The 15873-nt window shown below is 37.6% G+C and overlaps 1 protein-coding gene across 12 annotated transcripts in view; it reads right to left on the bottom strand.

The window, feature by feature from the left end:
* The window catches only part of MAPK8 (mitogen-activated protein kinase 8), a 56612-nt gene that overhangs the window by 17416 nt on the left and 23323 nt on the right, over positions 1-15873 (bottom strand). For 8 of the 12 annotated variants that reach the window (XR_012674296.1, XM_075154603.1, XM_075154601.1 and 5 more), the window contains 5 exons: positions 13354-13520; positions 10527-10656; positions 9214-9272; positions 8941-9079; positions 3876-4041 (listed from right to left, as the gene is read on the bottom strand). Coding sequence is in view for 10 of the 12 variants with exons in the window: in XM_075154603.1 (XP_075010704.1) it covers positions 3876-4041; positions 8941-9079; positions 9214-9272; positions 10527-10656; positions 13354-13475 (616 nt within the window). In the remaining 2 variants the exon portion in view is untranslated. Of the gene's footprint in view, positions 38-246; positions 348-3875; positions 4042-8940; positions 9080-9213; positions 9273-10526; positions 10657-13353; positions 13521-15873 lie in introns of those variants that run through there. The other 4 variants (XR_012674297.1, XM_075154611.1, XM_075154610.1 and 1 more) reach the window with 4 other exon arrangements.

The following is a 15873-nucleotide window of genomic DNA, read 5'->3' as shown; positions in this document are numbered from 1 at the left end:
TTTCCTAAAAGTCAGATTACCATGCATCTCTCTCTCCCTTTAAATAAAAAGCAAACACAATCAGTAGAAGATCACTTAGAATTTTAGAGGATCAGTTAATGACAATATTAGTATGCTCCTAAAAGATTTTCAGTTAAAATTATTTGTTTAAAAATATTTCGCCAGTTACGCTGAAATAACATCTTATACAAAAGAAAAACTCAAAAGCAATTTTTTTTTGTATGAAATACACATTTTCTACATTACCTTAAAATAAATCACTCGGAAGACATACTCAAAGATGCAGAAGTTTACTTTTTACGGTATGTCAGTTTCTTTTGTGGTTGCTTTCAGAGATACTGTTAACTCTGTATGCAAAAGTTTTCTTTAAGTCGTAATAATGAATTTGTATTATTATGAATACTTTTATGTCAAACACGACACTGGAATTTCAATTAAGCACATAAGGAGATTTAAATGACAACAATTGTATACTAAAAATCACATGTAAAAGTTCTGAAGGAGCTCAACAATGTCAAGCAAACAACGTTGCTTCTTATTGAAAATATTCCTTCCCTCTTATTTACAAGTTCCTCTAAAATAGTATCTAAATCATATGATAGATCATAGTTGTACATATTAATAGGTCAAAATTAAGGGCCTGGTTCATTTAAAAAATGATCGTCAACATTTTATGATTAGTGGTGTTTTTTCTTTAAAAACTCTTTTCAAATACTTAAGTACGTATTCTTTGGCTTAGAGACCCAAAGATTTGAAGCCAAGTTTTGATTTGACTTTCTAAATAAAACTCTGAATATTGACTTTTTCACCTGCAAAACAATCTGCTGCCATCACAAACCAAAATATACTCAAATCTATTCTAATCAGTTTGTGTCCAACATGATAAAAACAAGGCCTGTAAGTGCATGGAGAAGTCTGGGAAGAAAAATAACATGAGTCAATGACTTATCTTCATGCCTCAGAAGACAAATTACTTCAGAGGCAAAGAAAAACACTGGAAACCATTCTTCTGGTCACCCTACAAAACCAACCTTGTGATGTTTGGGGTGTTTTGGTCTGCCGCTTTCATTAATCAAACAAAACCTGTCTCTTTATATGTCTCTCACTTTTTTATGAAGCTAGACTAACTTGTACAGTGAGGACTGCTCCTATGAATACTTCTGTAGAAGACTGAGTAAACTCTTATTACAGATTTGAAAAATCTTTTTAAAAACCTACTGCTTGTCATACAGAGTGTATTTTATTCTTAAAAACCTTGTTTGGAGTGAACTTACTATTTTCTATAATTCTAAGAGAAAAAATACCAAGTGAAAATGAAGTTCAAACCCAGTGTACACAGTAGGAAACTTAAAAGTAGTAGTTCCAGAGGGTTTGGGGCTTTCCTTGCTTTTCAGTGCTTCCTTCCTGATGGTCATGCACATAACTGCGCATAAATCTAAGTATGTTTCAGTACGTGTGCACGAACAGCTCTGGTGTTCTTTGGTTCTCAATTTCTTGAGTTTGCAAGGCCTGGTTTCTTAATGTAATATACCCAAACGTGCTTTATCTCCTCCAGTATCAAAACCTATGTAGAAGTTAACTCTATCATCAGTTTGTTTGGGATCTTTGCTAGTTTTAAGACAATTAAAGATTTCATATGCGCGTCGTATAGTACCAAACGAATACTACTCTGCAGTATGTATCTCAGTCATCAAAGCTTATATTGCAATCCTCCCACGTAAGTTCAGCAGGGCACTGAAACAGCATAAAGCTGCCAGATGACCCCCGTTCAATTAAAATAAATGTTAATGTTAACCATTAGTTAGCTGTCAATTTTCAATATTTAACTCTAAATTAACTTTTAATTTAACTATGGGTTTACAGGGCTAAAATAGGCATCAATGCTAACAGGTGAGGGTCCTGGACAGCCTACGGTTCTTACTGCGAGTTCATCCTTTACAGCTGCCTCCCTCCCTCTGCAGCCCTGCCTCCCTGTCAGGGGAGCTCCACAGGAGGAACTCATCAGGCAGTGACTGAGAAGGGGAACCGTTCATGTAAATAGCCTTTTAATGACAACAGTACATATGGAAATGCAGATTGGCTTCTGACTCAGTCAGCCAACAGATTTACTTTACATTCTCCAAAAGTGTCATTCTCAACTCAAGGACCATGCATTTGGCTTTGGGGAAGATGTGATAGTTTTTCATATGAAAGTAAATTTTTATTTATATTCTGCTGCACAACACAATTCACGCTTGCTTAAGGAACAGGACTGTCACTAGCATGACAGGGTGCTCTAGAACACAATCTATTTAACTCCAATAATAACCTAGGCAATATTTTAGTGGAAAGAATGTTTCACACTTTTGCAACTCAAAATTACTTAATATTTAAGAGAACAATGTAAACTGGGCAAGCTAAGTCAGAAAACTTCCATTGTACCAATTATTGCTGTAAGGCAGCTGTGTGACTCAGACTACAGCTTTAGCTTATCTAGTGTCTCTTAAATGGTCTATGTAAAGTCTTGAGGAAAAAAAAAGAAAGACAAACTTAAATATATGCTTTCTACAAAACTTTAGCAGTTAAAAAAATAACTTCAAGCTTGCTCCACTCAACCTCTGACTTCTAAATTATGGGAAAAGTAGCCAACCATGGAGGCCGTTTAAAAGAACGTACATCCTCTCATGCTCACTAATGATCCAAACAGAAATAAAAACCCCAGCCTTGCAAAAAAGATCTATTCTCATTCCTTTGAGCTGGCTTCTTTCATTGTCAACACCGATAGAAGTTATTCTTCTTGGCTTTTATAAACGACAACAAAATCAACTCTATCGTTTACACACAGCAGCTATCGCTTACACACAACCTGAAGTCACTTGCCCTAATGTTACGCGGTTGCCAAGGAAGTTTGCAGGCTATATTAAGGATCCTGAAGAGCCGAGCAAGCCCCAGTTGTGTCAGTAACCCGCGAAGCCGTGCCTCACATCACCAGGAGACAGCTAACAAAGCCTCAAGTGTCAGGGCACCTCACGGGCCTTACTGAAGGACTAATCAATAGAGGGTTTAAAATACCTTCAGCAAACGGTGACCTCTGTGCACTGCGCCTGCCTGAGGCGGAAACACCAAGTGAGCTGAACTGACCACAGTGACAGCGGATCAATGAAATGGCAGCAGAATTGGGGCCGCTCAACAGAATTTCAGGAACGACACGTTACTTTCTTTGGTTTCCTAAAGGACACTAGCTGCTTCATTCAGAAGATGCAATGTACTTGATCGTGTGTTTCCCTCATGCTGTATCCTTTCCGTATTATTTTGTAGAAGATATTGAGAGAAGAAGGGCCACAGAGGAAGTATAAAGAGGAGGGAAATGTATGCAAGCAGAGGGAAACAAATTTCCTTGGAATTCGTCATGGACCTCAAAGAATCTGTGATGCTGCATGACAGTACTCTCTGCATTCTTGTCTCGAGTAGTAGCGTTTAAGTCCCTACATCCTGCAAGGCTATATTGAATATAGTTATTTAAACATTAAATTTAGGACACACATTTACTGATGAATTACAATTTACATCCTCATCAGGAATAAAGTCAGGTGAAAGTATATCAAGGTACATACCACATAGTAAGAAAATGTATTTCCAGTTCTTCCTGGATGAAACCTAATCTACCAAGTTATTTAAATTTTTAAACAAACAAGGCCCTCAATTTCTTCTCCTATTAAATGCAAACATTTCTAATGGGTTGAGTTGAATAAACAAATTGGTGTATCCAGAATCTGCATTTTGGTCACAAGGCTAATTTATAAAATTTCTACAGCTTGAAAAAAACAGTAACATGTAAAATGTGGTGTGCCAAACAAAAAATAAAGCTATGCCAAAGAAAGACTATATTTGCTGACCGTTTTCTTTGTATCCCATCCCTAGGATGACCTCTGGTGCTCTGTAGTAACGAGTCACTACATAAGGCGTCATCATAAAACTAGTTCCTGCAGTTCTGGCCAGTCCAAAGTCAAGAATCTTCAAAGTGCAGTCTGATTTTACTACTATATTACTGGGCTTTAAATCCTTTAAAAAGAAACATCATATATGACTGCTAAGACAAGCACAAAGTACTCTGTGGTTCACATTTTTAAAAGATAATACTGCTAACATTAAACCCCACATATACAAGTAGGTTATTGCTATAACTGCAGTTTCTTTTCCCCTTGCATTAATTCATGTGCATTCAGCAGACTAGAGAATTAATTCCCTTATTGTGCTTGTAGATTTACATAGCAATTAAAGAAGGAAAATACAACCAGTGTTACAAGATATGTTAGCAATGTCTGAAATAAATTGAGGTTAGTAAGAAATGTTAGCTCTCAGGAAAGGTCTAGAAACTGCTTACTGGAACAACGGTTATTACTACAATGCAGAACACAAGTAACATGACAATTGCTTAAATCATTTGATGCAATAATCATCTTGATACAAGAATTATTAAAATTATAACATGAATGTAAAAAGTAAAAGGTTTCTTTGCTAGTTGAGGCTGCATTACCTCTTTTGAACCAACTTGTCAGACATTCAACCAATTTGAACCAGACATTTGTCTGAATGGGAAGGGAATCCCCATGCTCACAAAGATTTAGTTTCCCATTGAGGATTTGGTTTTTTACTAATTTTGGCAACCAAACCCAAAAGGGCACCATTGAAAAACTGCCAGAAATTAACACAATCATTAAATTGGAGTGGAAAATGCCCTGATACAGCTTCAGATCATCTTAGTTAGAAACTTAGTAGCTGTATTCTCTTCACTTCAATTCTAAAACCACATTGACAATAGTGGCTTTACAACATCTATTTATATGGACACTACACAGGCATACTCAGTCATTATCTCAGGAGGATCTTACACACATCTGAATGCCGCAGAGCAAATATTACAGCCAGAGTAACTTCAGAATAACTTTGCCATCACAAAATCATTCATAGCACACAGACCGACATAGATAAGGCTTGGATTCTTTCTGCCTACACTCTACTAAGATTAACGAGAGAAAAACCCGAGATGTGGCAGAGGACTCCAGCATTTGAGCTGCAGGCATTTGATAAGTAGCCCTATCTTTCACTGTTTCATAAAGACTTAAAAGTGGCTATCTGCAAGATATATGCGGTTTCCATTTGTACTTGTATGGTTTTCAGCAAACTCCTCAGAAAGCTAAGAAAGCTGCATTAAAGACAGAGAGGAAACCATAAAAAGGAGTTCCAGAACAATAGAATTTTAATGGATAATTAAAAGCCTTGCATACTTACATATTCACACATGCACTTCCAAATCACAAAGACCCTGCAGACAACTTTGGCTTAAAAGATTCTCAAACGCCATGAATGAAATCAAGTATTATAAGGCAGTGCAGCTATTTAATATGCATGTTTCAGATCCTGCTACAATCCTGGGTTTTTGCACGCTTCTATTATTTGGAGGATGTTCACTGCAGAATCCCAAGTGCATGTTCATAGCATTAACTATACTCATCCTCCCCAAAGCTGCAGGATTAACACTGAAAATGTTAAGAGATCTTCCCTTTGCAAAGAAAAATCACTACGAGGACAAAAAAGCAAAAGCTTACAGAGTACTGTCCATCCTTAATTTCTGAACATCATGTAGTTTTCATGAAGCCTAGGAACATGTAATTTGTAATACAGAACTGTCCTTCAAAATGATGGAGGCGAGAGTTGACTTACACTGCATCCAAACTCATGCAGAAACAATACCTCTTATGTTTTAAATAAACAAGGACTCAAAAGCTCCTATAAGAGTGATCAAGTTAGTTAGGCTGTATAAATATATCCAGAACCTATAGCAGAAAATATCTTGCCTAACCTTAAAAATATAAAATGTCAGTGTCTAAAAATCAGAGATTATTCACGTCCGTCTCCCCATTAAACAGACAGGGAGAGAGGGGCATCCCTGGAGGGTAATTCAGGGCTTCTATAGACTTTTCCCTTTCTAAAGAAAGATTTGTGTGAAGGGCTTCCATAATTAGGCACCTTTGTTAAGTGCTCAAAATCAGGCAGAATACAATGTTTCAGAGCTTCCGTGCAAGACTGATGAGACACTTCGTGTCCTTCAGCAAGTCAGTGAGGCACAACTCTGAAACGCTGATCATTCATTCTCCTCAGATTGCGAAATATAAATGAACATGTACTTCTGTGCTTGCTGGAAACTCCGTCTCTGCAAAATGTTTTGAACACAGTAATGTTCACTTGCCAACATCTGTTAAAGCCAGTGTAAAGCTATAGCCAAATCTTTACCAAGGTGAAATCTTTATCCACTGATGTGGCAGCTAAGTATGCCCCCTACAACTTCTAGGTGAAATTGTCTGAAACTCTGTGTGTTTGATCTCTGCTTTGTTCCATGCCTCTAGTTTGCTATGAAAAAAACAGTTATTTCTATGGCAGGTAGAATCCAGTGCTACAGGCACATACACAGATTGTTGTAATTTCATTCAGTCATTCAGCAAGCTTTGAAAAAGTTACTGAGATGCTGAGATTATCACAGCTTAGAAGCTGAAGAATGTAGTTAAAAACCATGTCAAACGACCAACACCAAAAAAGGCTTAAAGCTTTAGAGGACACTAAAGAAGTACACTAGATTCATAGCGAGAATGCTCCATGGGCCGCCACAGTAGTGCAGACTATGTATAAGGAGCAACTAGTTTCAACAAAGTAATTAGCTTTAGACATTAAGGACTGGGCTGAAAGCCCAGGAGAGTGATATAAAGAGTTACTATTGCAGCCTCACGGTCCATATGAAATATGCCCCTTTTCAAAATGCCCTCCTTGTCTTCTAAGGTTTTGTTTAACTTGTTCCACAGAGAAACAGGATTTTGATACTTTACACCTTGAAGTATAAAGGCATAATGCACACAGCAGGTAAGTAATGCAAACGTTTTGCCTGAACATACTTAATCATCTAACAAAGTCTGAGAAGAAGCTGTCAGCTGAAAATCTACCATGAAGACATGCAAGTGAAATGTATCTGCCCATGTCCTTCAAAAGCATTCATGCATACATTTGTTACTATTTACATAGCAATTGTATCTATAGTCTCTTTGGAATAGGTTATCCCTGTACTTCATATTACTGCACAATATGAAGCATTTCAAAGGCTTCACCCATATTTGCAGAGGCAGGAATTCTATCCTCAAAGTTGTCTTTACTCCTGCCCAACAACTACCTGAGTAGTTACTTCTTTTCTATAAATGTATGAATGTTTACATTTATCCATGACTTCTACAGGCTCAATGGTTTGATGCCCGCTTTATAGGAGTGCAAACTGCCCTTGACGTAAAGTGAAGTTTTAGAAGCTCCCTCCTGCCTGCGCAGAAAGATCCATAGAAAGAGACACTCTTACATTACCTACTCTAGCACGTCCATACAATATGCAGTTTTCCAAAAATAAAAAAAACTAGGAAAACCCACAGCATTAAACTTGCATACCTAAGTACTGAAGAGACCAGAAAATGTGCAGCTGTGTACAAAACCATTATTTCAATCCCGCAGGCGTACGCATTAGGACACAAAGGGCTGCATAGTATCAGTCATATGCAATATAATACCACAACTGTGGTAAGTGAAGTATCGTAGTTTTGCCTATCATTCCCAGAACAATGCAAGAAGCCCACTGACTTGTCTCAATGCCCACATGCAGACCAAGAAGCACAGGGTGCAATGCCTGGTCGCAGGTGATGCTTCTGCCTACCTTCCCTTGCCCATCTCTTTCAAACACAGCAGTTCAGGGCAGATTGCACGCAAGAAGGAAGCCTTCAACCTTCCCTCCCTGAGCTCCTCACTGGAATGAGGCAGCTGATGAGTACTAGAGCTAGCTGAGCAAAAGGAAGCAGTGTTTGGCCATTTAAACCATATTCTCTATTCAAACAATTGTCCCAGTTCCCGTGAGGGAAAAACAGCAATACTGAACGGGAGCGTCAAACCGCCAGATCCAGCTTGCAGCCATCCAGCACCCCGCACAATGAGGTGGACTACTGAACTGGACAAGCATCATAACATAGCAATTCCTGTGGTAGCACACTCAGAATTGCCATTCGTAATTTACTTTGCTGCGTACATCATCCGTGAGGAAGATTATGCAGTAATGACTGAAAGTATCACACATGAATAAGTTTAATTATATCTTCTGCATCATTTCAGAAATGAAAACTTTTTAAACTCTCTAAAAAAATTACAACGAAAAATGCAGCACTGTAGAAATACAAGTTTACAATTTCCCAAAATAGCGGAGATTATATTTGAAAAGTTATAACTAGAGAATCTCAAGCAATTTTTACACTACATACAAATATACATGAGATGTTCAACTTGAACAGGCAACCTTAAATTCAGAATTTCTTGACGGGATTGCAGTACACACATGCCATTTAAAAAGCAGTAGTCAGTTTTGCCTATGGGCAGTCCGAGTGAATGCTTTGTGACACACAGGTGCATGGAAGTTCCACTTACAGGTCTTTATCATCATCTGTTTATCTGGAGACTTCAGACATTTATTCATTACTCTGCTAGTAAAAGAGCAGAAATAAAATGGGCAGTTCTTTCAAAGGATGGGATTTCAGGTTTGGTTACCAAAACAATAAAGGCAGAGACGCTTTCAGATATTCTTTCCTGCCATGACTACTAAAATAGAACATTATATAGAATTAGAAGCGGTAATGCAACTCACTGCAAAAATCTTTATTTACTCTGTGCAGATTATTATCAAATCATCCAAACATTCAAAAGGTTCATTCCAGAATTACAGTGGAAAAAGGTAAGTGTGATGATTTCCTTTCAGCTTTCTCTCTCTGCCTATGGGACAGACTATGGATGACCCTTTGTGCTCCTATTTCTGAATTTTTTCCGTCTTTTAGATACTCAAAGCAAAACCAGGTGCAATGCAAAACACACAGAGCTAAGTTCACTTACCCTATGTATAATTCCAGCTGAGTGAAGATGTTTGATGCCACACAGCATTTGATAAAGAAGATAGGACATTCGTTCATGGTCTAGCTCCATCTGAATCACTTGGCAGAGATTTGCATCCATGAGCTCCATCACTATGTAGCTTATGAAGCAAAAAAAAAAAAAAAGAATCATCATCAGATAATACTGCCATTTTACTGTATTCTTTCCCTTGTTCATCTTTCTGCGTGAATATTTTTTAAGTTAATTCTCAGCTTTAGTTCAACTCAGACTTACACATCTTGAAATTCTTCCAGGGATTTTTGTGGTGTGAACACATTCAGTAGGCCGATTATCTGTAGGAAGGGGGAGAGTAAATATAATCACACCACAGCAATGGCAAAGTTGCAAAGTCAACATTTCAAAACCGATACACAATATTCTGATGCAAACCTCCTGGTATACACTGAAGCTCAAGATGCTAAGCAGCTCAACCAGGCCTAATATGCTGTAATAGATGCTAATGATTTTAGGAGAAGTATTTTTCCTCCACAAATCACGTAATCTAAAGACACTCAAGATGATATTCAAAGCTTAAAACCTAACGAAGTTAGTCAATCTTCCCCTGCCTCCTACCTTCAGTTTTAAGAGAGTTGGTAAGATTTTTATTGCATATGAGGAAAAATAAAATTAAAAACTGACAAAGACTACCTAAGAGATACCACTTTGCCATTGACAGAGGTGAAACAACAAGTCCACCCAAAGGGGAAAACAGATTCTTGGAGCTGCTTTAGGATATTTCCCAGTTGCTAAGAATGGATGGGATGTGCAGAAACAGGTCAAGCTACTACTCGTCAAGAGTCAGGCAGGCTTGCAATAGTTTACCATCATAAAAATTATGCTATTAGGTAAAACTTCCTTCAGAGAATCCACATATAAACCATGTCTGCTTTAGAAAAAATACAAAATTTTCCCAAGTAGTTAAAAGACAGAGTAAGTCTTCTATGACTCTCTCTGTCCCTAGCAGCCAGGGGGAATTTTATCTTGCTGAAGGGGGATTAAGAGGGCAGGTGAGGAAGATGGCACAGAGCCATTGCTGAAGGAAGAAAATGGCCAATATCAGCCCTCCGTAGTCCAACTCTGATAAATTTATCACTTATTCTCTCCCCATTTCTGTGATCTCGTCTACTCCAGAGCTTCTTAAGCATCAAACAGTTCCTGTTGTCACAATATGAGATTCCTAACCCATGCATTCACCAGGGAAAAAAAAAATTACAGCCTATTTTCCCTCCTATTTGTCTAGCAGAAGCCACAGAAACAAGGATGCACTCACAGTATTCTTATTTGCCAGCTACCTGTAAAATGTAGCAATGTAACACTGACTCCCTTCCTGCGTTTGAAGGGGGTATTTAAGATTGGGCAGGTATTAAAACTAGCCAGTAATAGCTCTTCTGAAAGATCCTTCTGTACTTGTCATGGAGACACAGACATGCAATGAAAATCTCTATAATCTACAGAAGATGCCATCTTCTGAAGTCACTTTTAAGACTTTTACAAAGAATAACCTTCTAGTTAATTCTTTAACATTTAAAGCAGGACACTGCACTTACATTTTTGTGATTGACACACTTCATAAGAACAAGCTCTCTGTAGGCTCTTTTAGCGTGGGTTTGGTTCTGAAATGGTCGGCTTAACTTCTTGATTGCAACATTTCGTTCAAGGATGGCATCATAAGCTGCACTGTAATTAAAAATAACATTATTACATGTCAGTGTCAAGGTCCTTCAAGCTGTGGCAGTTGCCACCTTTTTCAGATACCTTGTGTCATGTCTGCAGATAAACCAAATTTCCAGTATTATTCAGCTTTAGGGAGTGTAATAGTAAAGTGCTCTTATATGCTAAGCGATTCAAAATTTAGAAATGTTTCCCAGCTTCGTAGTACTAACACATGACAATCTCCACAAAAAAAATGCACAATCTCTGCTTCCTAAAATACCTTACTAAAGATATTGCGCTCTTGCCACTCATTAGCACTCAAGAACAGACCACCTAAAAAAGATCCAAACCACTTCAAACATAAAAAGCACATCAATTTTACGTAAAATCTTCACACTGAAAGGAAGGAAGAAGGAAAGAGGAAAAGATTATACAAAGGTCCCATGCTTTCACTTATGCAGTTGCTTAACATCCTCAGAACACTGAGAGCATCAATGTCAAGATAAAACAAAAAAAAAAGTTAGGAAAGCCTTAACATCTTGATGTCACTGGCTTTTACTTGGTAAAAAGGAAGAATAACATTTTGTTTGCAGACTAATGCCAAGATTGTCATATGATTCAGTGACACAGGCTGTTCAACTGATGAAGACTGTTACTGGGGACAACTCCCAGAAGTATCACATTTCCATGACAGGAAGGCACACGGATTTTCTTTCCTGGAAGAGGTAATACAACAGCTGACTACCGTGCAGACTCAAGAAATATTTATCAGTTACTAAAAAAGCCTTAGCAGGGAAAATAGTGTTTTCTTGTCTCTTATCAAGAATGGTACTCAAATCTAATAAGAACATCTGCCAGTAAACGGTCAGTATCTACTAAATCCAACTAGCTACTTTGAAAAGCGTGTTGTCTATATAGTATGTAGGCTTGAATGATTTTTTTTTTTTTTCCTAAAACATCGTCAAAACCTCTAGTCACTATTGAAGAAAGAAAAAATGGGAACAACATATACTGGTAGCTTCCTTCAGTTTACATTTTCCACTATCTGGAATTTCCCCCACCTACCCCCAAGATAAGGAATATCTTATGAAAGAGTGGCAAAGAGGTGGCCAGGAAAGATTGCCAACATGGGACTCCTGTACCAGTATTTAAACTTCTGCATCCCCAGTATGTAACGGTAGCCTTAGAGTCTGTTTCGGTATTAGATATGGTTGAGCCTTTAGGCCATCTGCTTAATATTCCTCCAAATCAAATTGGATCCATTTAAAAAAAAAAAAAAAAAAACACCACAAACCCAAACAAAAAAAAAAACAAAAAAACCCCAACCCAAATCACAAGAATTACACTTTATCTCCTCCAGACATGGGCAAGATTTAACCACATAAGCACTCAGGATAATTCAGTCCTCAGGATAATCAGAGTAGTTTAACTAAAAAGGCTTCAATTACCACTAGCAGCAATTACAGAATGACACTAGAATAACTGCATGGTCACTTTTTGGACTTCAGCTCTGGGAAGGGCAGTAAATTTGGAAAACAGGCAGTAACATATGACTGGGAATCAGAAGGACAGTGATAACACCTAAAGCTTTTGCAGGCATTTCTGTAGCACCTAAGCAGACTGTCAAACAACTGTCTACATCCTCCTTATATTAACACACATTCAAACAAAATTCAGATCAGTTTTTCTGCTGCTGCTACTTACAGACCAAATAATCTTAATGCCAGAAGTTACTATTTCAAAAACAATTCTTTCTAGAGTACTGGCCTTCAAGTTTTCATTTGCACTAAGCACACTATTTTATTATTAACCCAGCTAAAACACAAATATGAATTAAAAACACACACATACCACGCATTCTCTAAACACTAATCAAGACAAGATCAAGGCAGTAAAGAGGTTACAGGGAAAAGTGTTTGAGAAGATTATGGTTTTCCCTACCTTTCTCTTCCTTGATGTTTCTTTTATATTTTTATGTCCCTGGATAGCATCTTAAGAGTTACAATAAATTGGAAAGTCTGCAAGTTTCTGTACTATCTACATCCTTCTCTTGAAGGAGCTCTCAAGAAGCTTAAGCCAACACTTATCTTTGGGGTAATGTCACGGAACAGGAAAGAGTGCCTACAGGCAGCTAGCTGTCACCAATCTTACATCAATCGGACACTCTTCAGTCCACACAGCAGAACTCTTATTCAAAGAATTATACTGTCAAGTCATATTTTCCTAAACTGCATCAGGTATTTACACGTTACAATGCCAGGCAGCATCACAAATGCTCACTAACTGGTATCAGGGACTAGTCAGATTATGAAACTAAGTGAAACAGGCCCCTAACAAACCATTTCAAGAAGTAAAACCATTCACAAGCATCAGCTATTATAGAGAGAGTATTTCTGGCTTCTGTTTCACTGTAAGCAGGGTGGCTTAGGGTTAGGATTAGTTTCTTTTTCCAGGTTTTTCTCCCCCCATTAATTTATGGGACTCAGCACAGCTGGCTGAATTTGCACAGAAGGGCATCAGTTTGGAAGCAGGAAAGGACATAGGTCAAAAAGCAACAGCAACAGCCCTTGCTGAGGAAAAACGGCTGACTATTGCTATTGCCATTTTGCACGTAAAAGGTAGTTCTCCACACTCCTACTCAGTAACACACAACAGTTAAAGGACTCAGAAAATTCTATCAAGGGAACCTAAAAGTAAATTTAAATTTTAAAGAAACCTTACCATACTATCCCTTGTGCTCCTGATCCTATTGGTTTTAAGTTTTGATACCGTTTCAATACAGTGAAAGTAGAATCTCCAATTTCAACACTGTAGAAATTGTTGTCACGCTTGCTTCTGCTCATGGCGGCAACTTAGTTAGATCGCTTCATCCAATTTTTGCTTCTGGCCTGTAAAGAAATAAAACTTGACAAACTAAGATTTTACATCTGTATGTAATCTGACAAAAGGCAAAAGTTTTTATAATATGCGGAAGACATTTCCCAAATAAGTCCTATATGCAAGTGTATGCTAACTTTTAATCTCTGCAGGAATGAGATGGCATATGTCTGAAACGTTTTATTTTTAGGAATGTTCCTAAGATAGGATTCTAGAAGGGCAAAAATAATAGAAAACCAGAAGTGAATGGTTGGTAGCAAAAATCTTAGATGACAACGAACAGAAGATCAAAAGGCAGGAAACAACACGTCATGCGCAGAGCTCTAAGAGTGCTGCCATTCCTTCACACACACACATGCGGCAAGTGAGCAGGGTTTGGACCAGCCACTCCGCAGAGGTCCCTTCCAACATAAATTGTTGCATGACTCTGTAAATACAAGAGTGACAAAACATCAACAAGGCTTCCAGACATTGCAGTCATCAAAATACTCTTGGTCACAACTGCCAGGAGTACCTGTCACTGATGTGGAAATACATACAGTCAGTCTAGGCCAGAAAAGGAAAACTGGCCTTGTCAGAGATCTCACACACTAGCTCCTATGAATAAAAGTAATAATCAGGGAAAGAGAGAACAAGAGTAAGAAAAAAGGATGTATATTCCACCAAAACCCCCTCATATTAAAAAAAGAAAGGCAACATCTCAATGCACATGTCCACAGAAGAAAAAAATAAAACTGCACGGTGGCTTTTACTGTTTCATTTCCTGCTTCTTTAATGGTAACTGTGCACTTTTAATTTTCTCTTTACAGGGGTTTTGGGTGTAGCTGTAATAGATGTCCAGTAGTGCAAATTCCTGTTTGACTAGAAGAAGAAATTTCTTCAAGAGCTAAGCATGCTGTCTTCCTTTGTTACTAACTTAAGGAACATTTTCCTACATTATTGTTCAACAGCCCCAAACAGATTCCTAGCTTCCATATGCCATGACACTATACATTTGTTAAATTTTAAACAAGCTTTGAAAATGTGGACAGTGTACATGTGGCCTCCACAAATAATCACAAATGTTGTACAAGTAGAATTTTTTTAAGAATGTGTAAATTTACCAAATTCCATTTTCAACTAGCTAGCCAGCATTCATTTCAGCTACACAGGTGCAATGAAAAGCACTCTGAAGTTCTAAGAAGGACACATTTTAAACTATTTGGTCTATTATAAAAATGCACTACCTTAATTGGCATTTATCTCAAAAGAAATATCTATTAAACAAGCCCCTTTTCCAAAATACTGTGAAAGAAACGAGGCTCTGTCAGAAAGACTTAACTAAATACCAAAGGCGCTTGTATCAGTACTGTACTAGCAGTATTGTTAAAGGCTTCCTTCTCCAGTTGATACGGGAGGCATAATTGGAGAAGAACTGTTGCCTAGCACAAGAAAAACTGCATACAAGCTGGGGATCCAGACTGTGAACAGTAGCTCTACGGCAGGCTTACTGGAGGGAGCTAAAAAGCCTAATTTCTTAGCAACACACAGCACCATCCCCAGCTCTTTCCTCCCTATCCCTTTTATCACTGCATCTTTGGACTCTGCCTCTTTCTCAACGCTTTCTTCACAGATGTACTCACACAAGGTTTTGGAATAAAGATGCCCAACAAAAACAAAATGACAAAAAAACGCTGAATTAGGAGAGATAAAATTTGTTGAGGAAGGTATGAAATCAGCCAAACAAATTTTTGAAAATGAGAAAACAAAGAATGAAGACAATCATTCACACAATCTTACATCGATTCATCACCAGCTGAGAAAAAAACTATTGCGTTTATCCACTAAAACTGTATTAAGATGTAGCGACACTGAACAATGTAGGATTAGCCATAACAGCTTAGTAGATAGAGCTCTGCTGTTTGGTATCAGCATCAAGATAATGAAAGTTTAACACTTCATTTTGGATAATTCTGTGGAAATAAATGCAGGAAGGACTGCTCCTCTCCACCCAAGGTTTTCAGATGAATGTTGACACCTTCCCATTTAAAGGTCAATATTTTGAATAGCCAAAGCCAAGCGTGTAATTGAATTTTCTTTCAATGTAGTAAACTTAAGGGTCAAAGGGTGGAACAAACTAAGTATAGTTTAAGAAAAGGATCTTTTATATTAAGAGATTTTACATGTATACCATACATGGTATTATTACCAAGCAAATTTTATTGCCTTAAAGCTTCGTCTTTTCCTACTTGTTTAATACTGTAAAATGTGCTTGGCAATATTTAATGGAAAACTTGTATTTACTAACCATTTTATAATTAATAATAGTATTTTAGCATATAGCAGCATATAAAAGAAATCCTTGCTTATTTTTACTAAGGTAAA

Source organism: Calonectris borealis, chromosome 7, assembly GCF_964195595.1.
Source record: "Calonectris borealis chromosome 7, bCalBor7.hap1.2, whole genome shotgun sequence".
NCBI classification, from domain to species: Eukaryota; Metazoa; Chordata; class Aves; order Procellariiformes; family Procellariidae; genus Calonectris; species Calonectris borealis.
Note: the sequence above shows the minus strand (reverse complement) of the source record. Positions and strands in the feature narration are given on the sequence as shown.